This window comes from Olea europaea, chromosome 7, assembly GCF_002742605.1.
Source record: "Olea europaea var. sylvestris chromosome 7, O_europaea_v1, whole genome shotgun sequence".
Classification (NCBI taxonomy): Eukaryota; Viridiplantae; Streptophyta; class Magnoliopsida; order Lamiales; family Oleaceae; genus Olea; species Olea europaea.
Genome location: NC_036243.1, coordinates 5,405,005 through 5,423,781, shown reverse-complemented (window position 1 = coordinate 5,423,781; position 18,777 = coordinate 5,405,005). Strand labels below are relative to the sequence as shown.

The 18,777-nt window shown below is 35.3% G+C and overlaps 1 protein-coding gene across 1 annotated transcript in view; it reads right to left on the bottom strand.

Annotated features, from left to right (window-relative positions):
* Positions 1–16,196: 16,196 nt before the first annotated feature.
* Positions 16,197–18,777, bottom strand: part of LOC111397804 (glycine-rich cell wall structural protein-like) — a 35,636-nt gene continuing 33,055 nt past the window's right edge. The window contains exon 3 of the mRNA XM_023024782.1: positions 16,197–16,389. Within this exon, the coding sequence (XP_022880550.1) occupies positions 16,197–16,389 (193 nt within the window). The remainder of the gene's footprint in view (positions 16,390–18,777) is intronic.

Below are 18,777 nucleotides of genomic sequence, written 5' to 3'. Positions count from 1 at the left end.
GTGAAACATAAATTATTGGAGAATCTATAACTAAAAAAAAAAGTTAGGAGTCCTTTAACACACAATTTTTCTTGCCAAATTTGTTTGTTAATTTGTCTATAGAAGGTAAATTAGACATAACACGAACACCACAGAGTACTCTCTTAAAAAGTGATTCACATTGTTGGTCAATAGGTACATGTAATCTACTAAATATTTTCATAATTATAGAGTGGATCAAAGATTACGAGATTCTATTTAACACGTCTGTATATATTTTTTTGTTAACTTCTACTTTTTTAAAGGATTTATTTTATGTATAGATTTTAGAATCAATTTCGTAAAACATAATTTCTGAGAGAATATATAATTTAAAAATAAAAATATTAGGAGTCCATTGACACACAATTTCTCTCGTTGAATTTGTTTGTTAATTCATCAAGAGAAGGTAATTAGACATAACAAGAAAACTGCACAGTACACTTAAAATGACCACTTATCTCAACTGCGAAACTACATCTCGGCTCTTCCAGCAAAGAAGAAACAAGATAAGGTAACGGTTGACTCTTAGGCCAAGCCACAGGCCCAGAAGGCAGCTTGGACATCAAATCCATATGAATTTTACTATGATCCACATTTTGGACTGCAATGGGGCAAGATGAGAGGCGAGTATAGTCATGATGTCCATAAAAATATCACTCAAGAACGTGAAATGGTGCACCCAACATTCTCTCAAATCAAAATTGAAGAATCCAAGATTGAGTATGATGTAGAAGATGAGAAGGGTGGAGAGAGTATTCCGAGCAACATCCTATAAAAAATGTCATAGGTGAAGATGGCACTGAATTGACTGGGAGGAGAGATTGATGATGGTTTAGTGAAGGAGATCAATTGTCTTGAGTGGGAGAGCTTTGCTTTCCATCCTAGTACACTAATTGTTCTGTTTTCGAAAGATACAACAGGTCAGTAACAGTTCTTGAAAAGACGGAATCTGGAAAACATGATGTAGTTCATTTAATCTATAATTGCCCTGAATGTCATCCGAATCCGTTGCTGTTTCAGGGCAAGCGATATCTGGAAAGCTTTGAAAGAGCTAGAAAAAAGCAGCAAAGGTGTACTGGGAAGCCAAGGATCGACCACCTCCTCAGGTATATGAATATCCTCTTTTATTACCTTTTTTTTCTCTATTCCTATATGTTTATTATAATCCTGTCTTTAATTTCCATGATTAGACTGTCAAGATAGATATAAACATCGAGAGAGATTTGGCCTATGCGCTTGAAACTAAGGAATGCCCACAAATTTTGTTCTTACATGGAAACAGGATATTATATAGGGATAAAGTTGAGGACTAATCTCCTTCATTGTTATATTTTACGCACTCCCATTTGTTAGTTCCATTAGTAATAAGTTTTTCACGATATACAGAAACAAGAACAGCGGACAAATTGGTTCAGATGATTGCATATTTTTTTCTATAATGCAAAACAACCTTTTTCTTTTTTTTTTTTTTTGGTCGTGAATTTCTTCTATGTTTTGTTTTGATCGGAATAGTTATAGGATTTGGGCATAATCCTTCCTGATAGATTCATTGATCAGTGTGTGTCAAAAACTCGATCCAATTGTATGGTTTTTGGATCAAAAATATCAAACTCATTCAAAAGCTTGTCTATGTAGACCACTTCTTCGGATTGATATAGACTTCAATATTAAGATTAAAGGTGCAATATTTTTTGTAATGACGGTCTTTATATATCGTATTAACAATCGAAATATGGTAGGGACATTTTGTCGAACCTTGTAGAGTAGAATCCTTGGGTTAGGTCCGCTTGTTTTACTTCCTCTCCCATGAAGAAAATCCATATGAGATTGTACAGGTGAAAGTGAGAAAGAACCTTTATAATGAACCAATACTTCCATCAAGGAAAAACAATCTTTATACAAACCTTTATCTAGCTAACTAATGTGTAAACTAACTCAATTTCCTAATATAACCCCTTAATTAACATACAATTTCTTTTACCGAAATTGTTTGTTAATTCATCTATAGAGAGTTAATAACCCAAATGGTCACTGAACTTTACAAAAAGTTTTTATGGGGTCATCGGACTTTAAAAATCACCCAAATCATCACTGAACTTTGCAAAAGATTTTCACGTGATCACTGAATTTTGCAAAAGGTTTCCACGGGGTTACTGAACTTTAAAAACCATCTCATTCATCACTAAACTTTGTAAAAAGCTTCTTAAGGGATGACTGGGAAACCTTTTGCAAAGTTCGTTGACCCCATGGAAATCTTTTGCAAAGTTTAGTGATGAATGAAATGATTTTTGAAGTTCAGTGAACCGTGGAAATCTTTAGCAAAATTTAGTGATGACTTGGGTGATTTTCAAAATTCAATGACCTTGTGAAAACTTTTTGCAAAGTTCAGTGACCATTTAGGTAATGGATGCCACACAGTATTCTCTCAAAAAGTAATCCACACCGTTGATGATCATTAGATACATGTAATCCACTAAATATTTTCCTAATTCTAGAGTGGGCAAAAAACTTGCGATATTTTGTATATACTTTTTTTCATTCTACTTTCTACATTTGATGTAAATATTTTTTGTATAAATTTCATAAAACGTAATTTTTTAGAGAATGTATAATTAAAAAATAAAAAAAGTTAGGAGTCCACTAACACGCAATTTCTCTGGAAGAATTTGTTTGTTAATTCATCTATAGAAAGTAAATTAGACTTAACATGAATATCGTATGCTACTCTCTTAAAAAGTGATCAACACCGTTCATCAATAAATACATGTAATTCACTAAATATTTTCATAAACCTAGTGTGTTTGAAAGATTAAGAGATTAATTTTAACACTTCTCCATAGATATTTTTTATTAACTTCTGCTTTTTGCAAAAGATTTGTTTGATGTAAATTTTTTTAGAATAAATTTTGTAAAACTTAATTTCATAGAGAATGTATAACTAAAAAAGAAAAGAAAAGTTAGGAGTCCAGTAATGATTTGTCATGCCAATTTTTTTGTTAATTCATTTATAGAATGTAAATTAGACATAAGATGGATACCGCACGGTACTTTCTTAAAAAGTGACACACACCATTGATTAATAAATACACGTAACTGACTAAATATTTTTGTAAATTTAGAGTGGATCAAAGATTACGAGATTCTGTTATCGTTGATCAATAGATACACGTAATCTGCTAAATATTTTCCTAATTTTAGAATGGAGCAAAGATTATGAGATTCTATTTAACACACACACACACATTAACTTTGACTTTTTACAAAGAATTTATTTTATGCATATATTTTTAGAATAAATTTTGTAAAAAGTAATTTTTCAGAGAAAATTATAATTAAAAAAGGAAAAAAAAAGTGAGGAGTACAATAACAAACAATTTCTTTTGCAGAATCTATTCGTTAATTCATCTATAGAAAGTAAATTAGACATAACACAAATATCGCATGATACTCTCTTAAAAAGTGATCCACGCCGTTGATCAATAGATAGACGTTATTCACTAACTATTTTCATAATTCTAGAGTGGGTCAAAGATTACGAGATTCTATTCAACACGTGTGTATATTTTTCATTAACTTCAACTTTTTACGAAGGATTTATTTTATGTGTATTTTTTAGAATCAATTTCGTAAAACAGAATTTTTTTAGAGAATGTATAATTTTTTTTTCTTTTTTAAGAATAGGAGTCCATCAATACACAATTTCTCTTGCCAAATTTCTTTTTAATTCATCTATAGAAGGTAAATTAGACAAAACATGAACACCGTACGTTACTCTCTTAAAAATGATTCACTTATCTCAAGTGCGAAACTACAACTCCGCTCTTCCAGCAAAGAAGAAATAAGATAAGGTGATGACTGACTCTTAACGCATTCCACGGGTCAAGAAAGCAGCTTGGACATCGAATCCATATGAATTTTACTACTATTTGGGTATTGGACCGCGATGAGGCAAGAGGAGACGAAAGAATAGTCTTGACGTCCCTAAAAATGTGGAGCAAGATCGTTAAATGTTACATCCCACATTCTCTTGAATCAACAATGAAGAATCCAAGATGAAGTATGAGGTTGAAGATGAGGAGGGTGGAGGGTGTGGGAGGAAAAGAGCCCGAAAGCCAATTAAAGCAAGCTCACGAAAGTCTCTAATGTGACGGGAAGAAAAACTTGTGTAAGAACTAAAAATGTGTGGTTTTTAATAATTTTGTGGCCCTTACTTAGACTAGTAAAGGTAATATTGCACTTTAGTTTAATGCATTTTCTTGATGTTTTGAATATTTAGTTACATTTGATATTGATAAAAAAAAATGGAAACTCCATTATCTGATAACGGATGTGACTTTTTCTTATTTTATTAGTTAAACTGAAGTTACAATAAAGCAATTTTTAGGAGTTGCCACCAACTAATTAAGGCATTTTCATGTTCCATATCACCCATCTTGGGTGCAGATGTCGTCAGTAATAAATTGAAATGCTTTGAAGCTATTCAATAACCAATTTAAATGGTTTCGCATTAATTATGAATTACCCATCTCAATCATGTCACCTTGCTTAATTGAACAATTTATTATCTATAAATAAAATTATTTCAAAAATATTTTCATAACATAACTAGAGTAACTGGACAATTTTACATCTTAAAAAAAAATCCTTCTAAGGCCATCAACTGTGAAAAAATAAAAAATAATAAAAAAACTGACAATGATCCTCTCAGAAGCCAAAGAGAAAAACTTAGCTTAAGAAAACCTAAGTACTTCAAGATGAGGATGAAAATTCTGATATGTAGTTTCTTGCAATAATCCCTAAGAAGCCAAAACAGGTCGTTGGTGTGAGACAGCTACTGTTGAGGATTTTGTGCATTGTTCATTTGGAAGGATGATGTTGATCCCAATAGCAGCAGTGATGAAGAGTATGGGGACGGGGACTAAGAGAAAGGTGATGATTCAAGATGTTGATAGAGGAAAAGAATCCCCGTTGGCTGATGATCAAAGCATCTGAGTATTTTGAGCACGACTAGACAAAAAATAACATAGGCAGATACGATGTTGAGATTGTGTTTTTGTTTTGAACATTACTGACGTAGGGGAAGATTATAGGAAAGATGAACAATTATAGAATGAGAAAACTCTCAATAAAATTTTTATTGAATTCAAGAACTGCCGCCCCAAAGGGCTTACAATGCCTTAAATAGGAAAAAAAAACTAGCAAAATTTGGAAAATAGAATAAAAAATATATTTTTCCAAAAATAGGAAAATATGAGATAACTACAAAGATGAAAAATCATTATCTTCAGGATCATCCTCCAACAAATGGAATACAAATCCGAATTTTATGGAAAGAGATATTGCAAAAAACAAAAATTACCATAAATAGCAAAAACGCCTAAACGAGGGCCTAAACGATGGATTTTGCCCAAAATTGGCCTTGTGTTAGGGCCGAAGACGCTGAGTTTTATTCATTGACTCAATTCCGATCAAATTAAACTAGTAATTCACCAAAAAAGAACCAATCCAAAGTTATCACGAAATAAAAAAAATTATTTTACCTTGCGACGGTCCCATTTTATCATAAACTCTAATCCCTTATGCACTTCATCATTCTCCCCAAGGTGGGAAAAATTCGCCCTCGAATTTGACAGGAAAGGAGCTTTATCATCATCAGAATTATCACTATGAAATGGCACCAAAAGCTTGATATTGAACACGTCGGATATACGAATATGGCTGGGCAGCTTCAAACGGTAAGCATTCGGATTGATCTTCTCAATGGCCTCCAATGGACCAATCTTCTTCGTCGTAAGCTTGTTGTATTCATGAGCAGGAACACGATCTTTTGTTAATACCGCCCAAACAAAGTCACCTACCTCAAATTTAACATGTCGGCATTTAAGATTCGCAGCACGCTTATACCTAGTGACAGCAGCCTGCAACTGATCATGAGCCTGTAAGTGAACCTGCTGCAATTGCTGAATAAAGTCTTCGACCTTACCATGCATTTTAACATAAGTAGAAACTGGAACTAGATCAAGAGAACCACAAGGAACAAGGCCATACACCACCTAGAACGGACTAAAACCTGTACTTCGGTTAACAGCATGATTGTGAGCAAATTCTGCTTAAGACAACTTCTGATCCCAAGACTTGATGTGATCACCAACCAAGCAACATAGTAAATCACCCAAGGAACAGTTAACAACCTCTGTTTGACCATCTGTCTGAGGGTGATATGCACTGCTGAAGTCCAACCGTGTATTCACCTAGCGCCAAAAGTGGCTGAGGAAACGAGTATCCCGATTAGACACAATAGATGTAGGCAGTCTATGCAGGCGATAAAGCTCACGAAAATACAGTAAGGCCACATTGACAGCATCTGTAGTCTTCTTGTAGGGGATGGAATGTACCATCTTTGAAAACCGATCAACCACTACGAAGATCGAATCAAACCCACGTTGAGTCCTGGGGAGTCCCACAACAAAATCCATGCTCACGTCTGTCCAAGGCTGGGTTGGAATTGGTAGGGGCATATATAGGCCCACATTTTTCGGCTTGCCCTTGGCCAAGTGACAAACCCGAAAATGCTCCACAAACTTGCTAACATTTTTGCGCGATGATGGCCAAAATAAGAAGCAGCAACAAGTTGCAATGTTCGATCACGACTCACATGGCCCTCATTATGCAACTCTTGAATGATCTTCAACCTCAAACTGCCCTCTAGAATACACAATTGATTGCCATGAAAAAGAAAACCATCAACCTATGCAAACTCTGACTGCACACCCTCCTTCAACTTCTGAATAACATGGGAAAAGTATGGATCAGTAGCATATAAGTCACACAAACTATCAAAACATGGAACCTCCACTCGCATTTCTGTAATGAGAGTTTGGCGCATACTTAATGCATCTTGTTAAGGGCACCTGCCTTGTGCTTGATCACAAAAGTAAACTATTGTAAGTAACCAATCCAAGAGGCATGTCGAGCAGATTCCTTATCCTGAGTACCAAGGTGTTTAAGGGCATCATGATCCGTATACAAAATGAACTCTTTATGAAACAAATAGTGACGCCAATGTCGAACAGCCTGGACTATTGCATAGAACTCCACATCATAAGTACTCTATCGAGACTTCGGGCCAGAAAGCTTCTCATTGAAATATGCAATAGGGCGATTGTTTTGACTCAGTATGCCACCAATACCCACTTTCGAAGCATCACAATGTAGCTCAAATGGTTGGGTAAAGTCAGGCAACACCAAAATTGGAGCAGTAGTTAACTTCTGTTTAATCAATTGGAAAGACAACTCTGCCTCGTGAGTCCACTGAAACCTACCATCCTTCATGCAATCTGTAATTGGTGCCATGATGCTACTAAAATGCGGTATGAACCTGCGATAGAAGGAAGCAAGGCCATGAAAACTCTGCACCTCAATGATAGTCTTGGGTCGTGGCCACTGACTTATCACCTCTACTTTAGATGTATCAACTGCTAACCCTGCCTTCAACACCACACTATCAGTAAGAAATGAACACTTCTTCACTACAGCATAGAATTTATCCCTGCGAAGAACTGAAAGAACTTCCTGAAGGCGCTAGACATGATCATCATCGTTAGCACTATAAATTAAAATATCATCAAAGTAAAGCACAACAAATTTATCGATGAATGGGCGAAGAGCCTGATTCATAACCCGTATAAATGTATAAATGTACTGAGCGCATTTGACAGGCCAAAGGGCATGACTAACCACTCGCACAATCCTCCCCTCGTCTTAAATGTGGACTTCTACTCACCCCCACGTCTGATCCGAATCTGATGATACCCACTCTTCAAATCAAGCTTGCTAAACACAAGCACCGATAAGCTGGTCCAACAAATCATCCAGGCGGAGAATAAGAAAGCGATAACGCACCGTAATCTTATTGATCACCCTACTATCCACGTACATGCGCCATGTACCATCCTTCTTCAGCGTGAGAAGAGCAGGAATAGCATAAGGACTAAGACTCTCCCTGATGTGTCCTTTTGCCAGAAGCTCCTCAACTTGCCTGTGCAACTCCTCATGCTCAGTGGAGCTCATTTTGTAATGTACTCAGTTAGGCAGGGCAACACCAGATACCAAGTCAATCTAATGCTGAATATCCGGCAGTGGTGGTAATCTATCTGGAAGCTCTTCTGGGAAAACTTCATGAAACTCCCTCAACAATGGCTGAACTGCGAGAGTGACTTCATGCTCACTGTCAATCGATTTTCCAACCGGCACATACACTACCCAGACTCCTCCATCTCTGTCTCGAACTTCTTTCTGATCAATAAATTGGCGTTGTTCCCAACTGTTTGTACTGAACCCTTATCCGGTAGTAACACAATTTTCTTTCCCCCAAACAGAAAGCTATACGTGTTGGTATATCCATCATGCAGTGAGTGCCTGTCAAACTGCCACGGCCTCCCTTACAGTAAATGAGACTCATCCATCTCTACTACATCACATAAAACCTGATCCTTGTAGGTAGGTCCAATGGAGAAGCTGATTCGAGCACGTTGAGACACTTCTACGTCATTGCCTCTTTTCAGCCAGGCTAATTTATACGGTTTGGGATGTTTCTCAGTCTGCCAACCCAACTTCTTAACGACCTCCTCAGCCACCACATTCTCGCAACTGCTAGAATCAATAACAAATTTACATACCTTCCCTCTAACAGTACATGTCGATTAAAGATATTATTAAGCAACCAATCAGTGTTATTCTCTAAGGGAGTCAAGAAACTCTTCCTCACCACCAGTGCCTAACCCACATCACCAACCGCAAACTCTTCTTCTCCTGTTGTTTCTTCTACGCCTTCACCGTCAAATACAGGCGGACCTTCATAATCGTCATTCCCCCATCAACAAAGAGTCCCCTGCGCGGATTTTTGGGGTACTCAGACTACCTATGGCCTTTAACTCCACATCCAAAATAACGAATACCAACCCCAGGACGTGTTGGTTGTTGGACAGGATTTGTTCTAGGAGGAGCAAATTGAGCAGGATTACCAAGACTTGTCACTTGCTATTGTGGGTTAATAGAAGAACTCCCTGTAATTAAAGGACTAGTAGTTCTCCTGGACTGTTGCTTCTCTATCTAGATTGCCCTCTGATGTGCTTCAGAAACTGTCACAGGATCAAACATATTGAGAGTATCCTGTATTTGGAGACGAAGACCACCCACGTACTGTGACACCAACTGCTCCTCCGTCTCCATCATCTCGTTCCTCGTAATCAACATATAAAAATATGTGGTATAATCACTAATCGTTTTCCCACCTTGACGCAGATTCTGCAATTGTTGGTACATGGTCCGCACATAATTGTAAGGCAGAAACTATTTCTTCATATGCTTCTTCAATTTGTCCCACGATGCAAGCTTGGGTTTTCCTAGCTTGGATCTCATCATCTTAGTCTGCTGCCATCACGCCGCTGCTCGCCCACGAAGCCTCGTCGCAACGAGAAGCACACATTTATCGGTAGGAACCTCTTTAAACTCCAAGATCTCCTCCACTGCAGTCACCCAATCCAAAAATTCCTCTGGACTCAACATACCATGAAATTCTAGAATATCAACCTTAAATCCTAATTCCCAATGTCGGTTGTCCTCCTATCTACCCCTTCTTTGACGAACTGGTAGATTCAATGGTTGTTCAAGCGGTGCAAATAGATTCTCATCATCGAAATCCTCAGGTTGTTGGGCTGCAGGCCCAGGCTGCTGCGGTGCAAGTGCAGCGATCTGCTGTGTCAGCAATTTCACTTGTTGACGTAGCTATGCGATTTCATCATGTCTATGTACCTCCTCTACCAGGGCATCGCGAGCTTCAAGACGTCTCCTTGGTGGTATGGTTAAGGAACGATTTCGGCTCTGATATCAACTGACGTAGCAGAAGATTATAGGGAAGATGAACGATCACAGAATAAGAAAACTCTCAAGAAAATTTCTATTGAATTCAAGAACTGCAGCCTCAAAGGGCTCACAACGCCTTAAATAGAAAAAAAAAACCTAGTAAAATTCGAAAAATAGAATAAAAAAGATATTTTTCCAAAAATAGGAAAATATGAGATAACTACTAAGATGGAAAATCCTTATCTTCAGGATCATCCTCTAACAAACGGAATACAAATTCGAATTTTATGGAAAGAGATATTGCAAAAACAAAAATTACCATAAATAGCAAAAACGCCTAAACGAGAGCCTAGACGATGGATTTTACCCAAAATTGGCCTTCGAAGCATACTATTTTGAGAAATTAATTAGAAGGCCCTGATGATCAGAATGATTTGATTGAGGTGGAGACCACTCAATCTGAAGTTGAAGGTGGTCGGTTTGAACATGAAATTGAATCTGTAAATCCATCCCTTGCTGATTATCAACTTACAAGAGATAGAGAGGGGAGAAATAGGATACACTCTACCAGGTTTAATAATGATGATTTGTCACCTTATTTTTTGGTCTGGATTTTTTGGATTCTGAACCAAATACTTTTGAAGAAGCTGTTGGTTGTCCTGACTCAAAACTTTGAAAGGAAGTTATGGATAAAGAAACGAATTGCTTGATAAAAAATGAAACTTGGGTGTTAGCGGATAAACCAAAGGATAAAAAGATACTTGACTTTAAGTGGATTTTCAAAATAAAACAAGGGGACTTTAATTCAGAACATAAAAGGTATAAAGCCAGATTAGTGGAAAAAGGCTTTACACAAAAGGAAGGTATATACTATAATGAAATTTTTTTCTCCAGTTGCAAAATAAACCTCAATTAAAATTCTTCTTGCTTTAACTGCTCACTTTAACTGGGAGTTAGAACAACTTGATGTTAAGACAACTTTTCTAAATGGTGAACTTGATGAGGAAATATACATGAATCAACCAAAGGGGTATCAAGTCAAATCAACAACCCAAAAGGTTTGCCTTCTAAAAAAATCCCTCTATGGGCTCAAACAAACCCCTAGGTAGTGATATATAAAGTTCTAATCTTATGTGCAAACTTTGGGCTTTATAAAAAGAAATTATGATTTTTCTTCTTTAAATGTTCAGGTGGTCCTGAATCCATTTATCTACTATTATATGTTGACGATATGTTATTTACCTGCCATGATAAGTCTGAAATAGAATCTGTTAAGTGTAAACTGAAATTAGAAGTTATCATGAAATGAAAAAAACATTATTTTGCCTTGTGACGGTCCCATTTCATCATAAACTGTAATTTCTTATGCACTTCATGAATTACAATAGGCAGATTAGAGTTCTTCTGGAAAAGAATCTAACAAAGATAATCAAATGTTTTAGACTTTTATTCGCGGAGCTGCCTAAGAATCACGTTATTTGCGTTTGTTAAGTTGCTTAGCAAATTTAGCAATGGTTATTTGAGGGCAAGTGATAGCTAGAAAGCTTTAGAAGAGGTCAAAAAATCTGCACAGGTGTACTAGGAAGCCAAAGATTCACTACTTGACATCTTTAATTTCCATGATCAGACAGTGAATATAGATATAAACATTGAGAGAGATTTCGCATAAGAACGCCCACAAATTTCATTCTTAAGAGGTAATATTGTATAGGAAGGTAAGTTCCATCCCAACAATGTGATGACAATGACGTTTGGTGTGAGATACATGTTGTGGTGTGTATGGGGAGGAATCAAGCGCGGAATTCCAGAAGTTTTAAATAGGTCTGGGCGTGGGTCGGTTCGATTTTAAAGAGAACCGAACTAAAAATTTTCGGGTATTTAGTAAATGAAACCGTCGGGTCCAAATATAATTATGGAACCGTTTGGGTTCGGTTCCGTTCCGTTCCGTACTATAATTAAATTTTTAACATTTATAACAACACTACATAAATACAACTAATGATACATTCAATCATAGTTTTACAAACTAACGTAGTCCAATTTAATAGCATGTAAATAACAAGTTGTCCAACAAGAATAATTTATCAATCACATATAGGGAAGCTTACACACTACCTTGTTCAAATGATCAACGGTTGGAGGTCGTACATGTTCGGAGCCCAGAGGTCACAGCTTCGGACTCAGAGTCGGAGGTTCTATACTTCTATTTGGGTTTTGGAATGTCAGATGTGTTATGTGTAGGTGATAATGTGTGTAATTTATTTAGGGTAGTCATTAGTGGATTGGATCATTTGGGTGTTGGGCTAAGAAATGGAAGAATAAAAAGGGCACCTGGGCTAAAAATTAAAAAATTAGAAATGAAACAAATAATTGGGCCAAAAAATTGGATTTAGAAATTGGTTGGGTTGGGTCAAGCTAGCTAGGCTAGGGATTGGGAGATGGAGTATCAATCAATCACCTAATTTGTTAATTTGTTTAGAAAAAATTAAAATAATTTGATTTATTCAATATAAAAAAAATTAGGAAGATTCAGTTCTTCGGTTCTTGGTCTAGAACCGAGATTCGAACCGTACCCGTTGGTTCTCAATTCAGATATCCGTTCGGGTATTTAACTTGAGAATAACCTTCGAGTTCGGTTCAATCGGTTCGGTTCGGAAGATTTGCTCAGCCCCAGTTTTAAACATGCTTTTAAACCATGATATTCTTTGCCATGAGTTAAATGTTGAATAACTACTGCACTTTGCACCATGTCACGACTTTATCATTGAACTTCTCAATGTGTCCCATTAGCCGCTGAACTTTGCTCCATTATTGTTCAATACTCAGCGAGTGGATGCCATTTCATTTGATGTCAATATGGGGGACAGAAATATGATTTGGCCAGTTAACTCCTTCCAACTCAGTGCCATTACTTCAAATTCAAAACATGACACTTTATCTCCTCCACCTCCACCTCCATCTCTACGATACCCACCACAATCCACCACACCAGCACCAAGTCCAGCTCCAGCACCTCCACATTCTCTTCCTTTGCCACCACGACCTCCTGCTCCATGTTCACATCCTGATCCAAAACTATCATTGTTCCAAACCCTACCCCATTCCTCCCGCAACAATATATCCTCCACTAGTACCTCCAGCGCCACAAACTCAAGCCCTAACCCCTAAAATCCATTTCATTGACATCATGATTGTCTCTGTGAATTGTTAACCCCTTCAATTTGGGACGAAATTAGAAATCATGAGTCTTTTATTTTCAAAAATGTAGTACATAGCTAGTTTTTTTTTTTTTTTTTTTTTTTGTCCAAAGATTTAATTTTGGAATTGGGATTTTACTAATATGGTGATGCTTGGTCCATATTCATGGGATACTAAGTCGACATACAATTTTTCTTGCTGAATTTGTTTTAAATTCATCTATACGTAAATTAGACATAACACAGATACCGCACTGTAGTGTCTCAAAAAAGGATCCACACCTAGATACAAGTAATATACTAAATATTTTCAAAATTTCAAAGTGGGTCAAAGATTACGACATCTATTTAACACATCTGTATAGATTTTTTTCACTAACTTCTACTTTTTACAACGGATTTGCTTGATGTAAATTTTTAGAGATTGAATAATTAAAAGAAAAGTTTGGAGTCCCTTAACACACAATTTCTCTTGCCAAATTTGTTTGTTAATTCATCTATAGAAGGTAAATTAGACAAAACAGCGATATCGCACCGCACTCTCTTAAAAAGTGATCCACACTTTTGATCAATAAATACATGTAATTGACTAAATATTTTTGAAATTTTAGAGTGGTTAACATCTGTATATACTTTTATCATTAACTTCCACTTTTTACAAAATATTTGTATGAAGTGCAATTTTTAGAATAAATTTCGTAAAACATAATTTTTTTAAGAATTTAGAACCAAAAAAAAAAAAAAAAAAAAGTTAGGCGTCTATTAACACACAATTTCTCTTGTAGAATTTGTTTGTTAGTTCATCTATAGAAGTAATTTAGTCATAACACCGATACTGCACCGTATTCTTTTAAAAAGTGCTTCATACCTTCAATCAATGGATATACTAATCCACCAAATATTTTTTGTAATTCTAGAGTGGGTCAAAGATTACGTGATTTTGCCTAACACGACTGTATGTATTTTTTCATTAACTTCTACTTTTTACAAAGGATTTATTTGATGTATACTGTTTTCGAATAAATTTCATAAAACGTAGTTTTTTGAAAAAATTATAATTAAAAAGGTAAAGTTGGGAGTCCATTAACACACAATTACTCTTCCTAAATTTTTTTTTAAATTCATCTATAGAAGGTAAATTACACAAAACACGAATATCGAACGGCACTCTCTTAAAAAATGATCCACTTATTGCAAAATGCGGAACTACAACTGAGCTCTTCCAACAAAGAAGAAACAAGATAAGGTGGCGGCTGACTCTTAGTGCAGGCCACGGGTCAACAAGGCAGCTTGGACATCAAATCTATATGATTTTTACTACTATTCAGGTTTTGGACCATGATGGGACAAGAAGAGAGGCGAGAACAGTCTTGACGTTCCAAAAAATGTCGACAAGAATGTACACTCTCAAATCAACAATGAAGAATTCGAGATCAAGTATGGGGTAGAAGATGAGGAGGTTGGAGAGAGTTGGAGGAAAAGAGCCCGAAATTCAATTAAAGCAAGGTCACTGAAGTCTCTAATGTGACGAGAAGAAAAACTTGTATAAAAACTAAAAATATGTGATTTATAATAATTTTATAGCCCATGCATTTTCTTGATGTTTGGAATATTTAGTTACGTTTGATATTGATAAAAAATAGAAACTCCATTATCCGATAGCTGATGTGACTTTTTCTTATTTTATTAATTAAACTAAAAGTTACAATAAAGAAATTTTTAAGAGTTGCCACCAATTTATTAAGACGCTCTCAAGTTTATTACATATTGCCCGTCTTGTTTCGCAGATGTCGCCAGTTATAAATCGAAACGCTTTGACGCTAGTCAATAATCAATTGAAACAATTTCACATTAATTATGTATTACCCTTCTAGATCATGTTGCCTTGCTTTATTGAACAATTTATTATATATAAATAAATTATTTCAAAAATATGTTCATAACGTGACTAGAGTAATTGGACAATTTTATCCATTTTTCAAATAATAACTTTCTATTGCCATCAACTATGAACTTCGAATATTCTGGGGAAAAAAACTGACCATGATCCTAATCAGAAGCCGATGAGAAGAACTCTGCTAAGGAATTCTGGAAAGTAGTTTCCCGCATTGATCCCTAAGAAGCCAAACCAGGTCTGGAGTATGGCAGCTACTGTTGAGGATTTTGTGCACGGATCGCTTGAAAGGATGATGTTCATCCCAATAACAGCAGTGATGAAGAGGATGGGGATGGGGATGGGGATGGGGATGGGGATGGGGACGGGGACGGGGACGAAGAAAAAGGTGATGATTCAAGATGTTGATAGAGGAGGAGAATCCTAGTTGGCCTCTGGATGCTGATGATCAAAGCATCTGAGAGCGTTGAGAGCGTGTTCTTGTTTCGAACATTACAATAGGCAAGTTAGGGTTCTTTTGGGAAAGAATCTAAAGATGATAATCAAACGTTTTAAATTTGTATTCACAGAGCTGCCTACGAATCTCATTATCTTGCGTTTGTTAAGTAGCCTATGAAATAGTTTGCTTCACTAGATGTAATAATGCAAATTTGACAATGGTTATTTGAGGTCAAGTTATAGCTACAAAGCTTTAAAAGAGCTCAAAAAATTAGCAAAGGTGTACTGGGAAGCCAAAGATCCACTGCTCGACATCTTTAATTTCCATGATCAGACAGTGAAGATAGAAATAAACATCGAGAAAGATTTAGCATAAGAATGCCCACAAATTTGGTCCTTGAGAGGTGATATTGTATAGGAAGAAAGCACAGTGTAAAAGTGTTAGTCCCGCCCCAGCAATGTGATAATGATGACGTTTTGTGTAAGCTACATGTCTTGTGTATGGGGAGAAATCAAGCATGGAATTCCAGAGATTTTCAACATGGTTTCAAACCATGATATTATTTGCACAAGTCAAATGTTTGAATGCCTATTGAACATTGCACCATGTTATGGCTTACTCGCCGAAGTTCACAAAGCGTCCTATTAGCCACTGAACTTTGCTCCGTCATTGTCCATTACTCACCAAATGCATGCCATTTCATTTAATGCCAGTGTGGAGGATGGAAATATTAATTGTCCAGTTAACTCTTTCCTTCTTGCACCATTTCAATCAATTCAAATCATGACACTTCATCTCCTCCACCTACACCTCCACCATACCCGCCACCATCTGCCTCACCAGTTCCAGCACGAGCACCAGCACCAGCACCAGCGCCAGCACATTCTCCTCCTCCGCCACTACCACCTCCTGCTCCATGTTTACATGCTGAACCAAAACCAGCACTGCCCAAATTCCTGCCCCATGATCTCCTCCTGCAACAATATATCCTTCACCAGTACCTCCACTCCCCGAACTCTATTTAACACATCTGTATATATTTTTTTCATTCTACTTTTTACAAAGGGTTTGTTTCATGTAAATTTTTTTCGAATAAATCTCGTAAAACATAATTTTTTAGGGAATGTATAATTAAAAAAGAAAAAATAAAAGTTAGGAGTCCATTAACACAATTGAAATACCACAGATATCGCACAGTACTCTCTTAAAAAGTGATCCACGCCATTGATCAATAATTACACGTAATTCACTAAATATTTTTGTAATTCTTGAGTGGGTCAAAGATTATGAGATTCTATTTAACACATCTGCATATATTTTTTTTCATTAACTTCTACTTTGTGCAAAATATCTGTTTGATTTAAATTTTTGTAGTATAAATTTCATAAAACTTAATTTTTAGGGAATGTACAATTTAAAAAAGAAAGAAAGTTAGGAGTCCATTAACACATAATTTCTTTTGCTGAATTCATTTGTTTATTTATCTATGGAAGAAAAAATTAGACATAACACGGATACTGCACGGTATTCTCTTAAAAATCGATTCACGCCATTGATCAATGAACACACATAATCCACTAAATATTTTCGTTATTCTAGAGTGGGTTGAAGATTATAAGATTCTGTTTAACACATCTGCATATATATTTTTCATTAACATCTACTTTTAAAAGGATTTATTTTATGTATATTTTTTCAAAATAAATTTCACAAAACTTAATTTTTTGAAAAATGTATAATTAAAAAAAGTAAAATTAGGAGTCTTAACACACAATTTCGCTTGTCGAATTTGGTTGTTAATTCATCTATAGAAGATAAATTAGACATAACACAAATACAGCATGGTAATCTCTTAAAAAATGATCCACGCCATTGATCAATAGATACACGTAATCCACAAAATATTTTTGTAATGCTAGAGTGGGTCAAAGATTACGAGATTCTATTTAACATATTTGTATATAATTTTTCATTAACTTCTACTTTTTACAAAGGATGTGTTTGATGAAAATTTATTTTTGAATAATTTTCGTTGGTTGTAATTTTTTATAGAATGTATAATTTAAAAAAATAAAAATAAAAAAAATGTAAAAAAGTTAGGAGTCCCTTAGTATACAATTTCTCTTGCCGAATTCGTTTTTTAAGTCATCTATAGAAGGTAAATAGACATAACACGGATACTGCACGATACTCCCTTAAAAGTGATCCATGCTGTTGATTAATAGATACACATAATCCCTTAATATTTTCATAATTCTAGAGTGGTCAAAGATTATGAGATTCTATTTAGCACATCCGCATATAATTTTCATTAACTTCTACTTTTTTAGAAAGGATTTGTTTGATGTAATTTTTTTTTTAATAAATTTCATAAAATGTAATTTTGTAGAGAATGTATAATTAAAAAAAGAAAAATGATAAGTTAGGAGTCCATTAATGTAACTAATCAAAGCTTGAAATCTGAAATTGCTACAAAAACAACATGCATTTTTTTTTTTTAAATTTGGGTTAATTTAAATTTTTTTTCCCTTAATTTCCTTCTATTCTGTAGTTTACCCTTATGTTTGATTACAAGTTTCAAAAATTATTGGAAACAAATGATTTAAGGTAGACAACTTTCTTTTTTTAGATAACGAAATTAAAATATAGGATTAAAATGAAGTTTAGGGTACATTAACGGAGTTAAATCTAGCAATGCGATATCCAATGATCAAGTTTAGTCGGACCATTCTTCGGATGCATAATTCTATGAAATTTTTATAGAATTTCCTAAACTCATTCAAGTACAACAAAGTAAAATTTCATAATTTTCTAACATCATTGATGCTCTCAAATGGAACTCAAACATATGAAAAAAAAATGAAAGTTCTTGGGTACACCGAACACATCACACGGAAGAGGGCATATTTTATCCTACTGATCTTCAATTGACTTGATTCCCATGCCGACGGACAGAGAACGTATAGGCTTTCAAATCCCACTAGCAACTTTAATTTCATGGATATTTAAACCAATTAAAATTTTCAATGTTCACATCAAGAAAAAGAACTAAGAAGTCTTCTAAAAAGTAAAGATAAACTATCATCTTTTAGACATTAAACATAAGTTGCATAACTAGTAAGAACTATAAATTCTACAACTTTGTTTAATTATACAAATGAAGAATATTTCTCCTTTCGTTCCTCCACAATCCACATGAATTCCACTTCCTCGACCATCCTTTAATCTGAAACATTTGTCAACATAGGCGTGACCTTTAAGTTTAGGAGGACTTATATCACTTGATGAACCCATTTGATCATAAACTTATATGCATATATATACAAAGTGATTGAAAAGAATTTAACATTTCACATAGATGA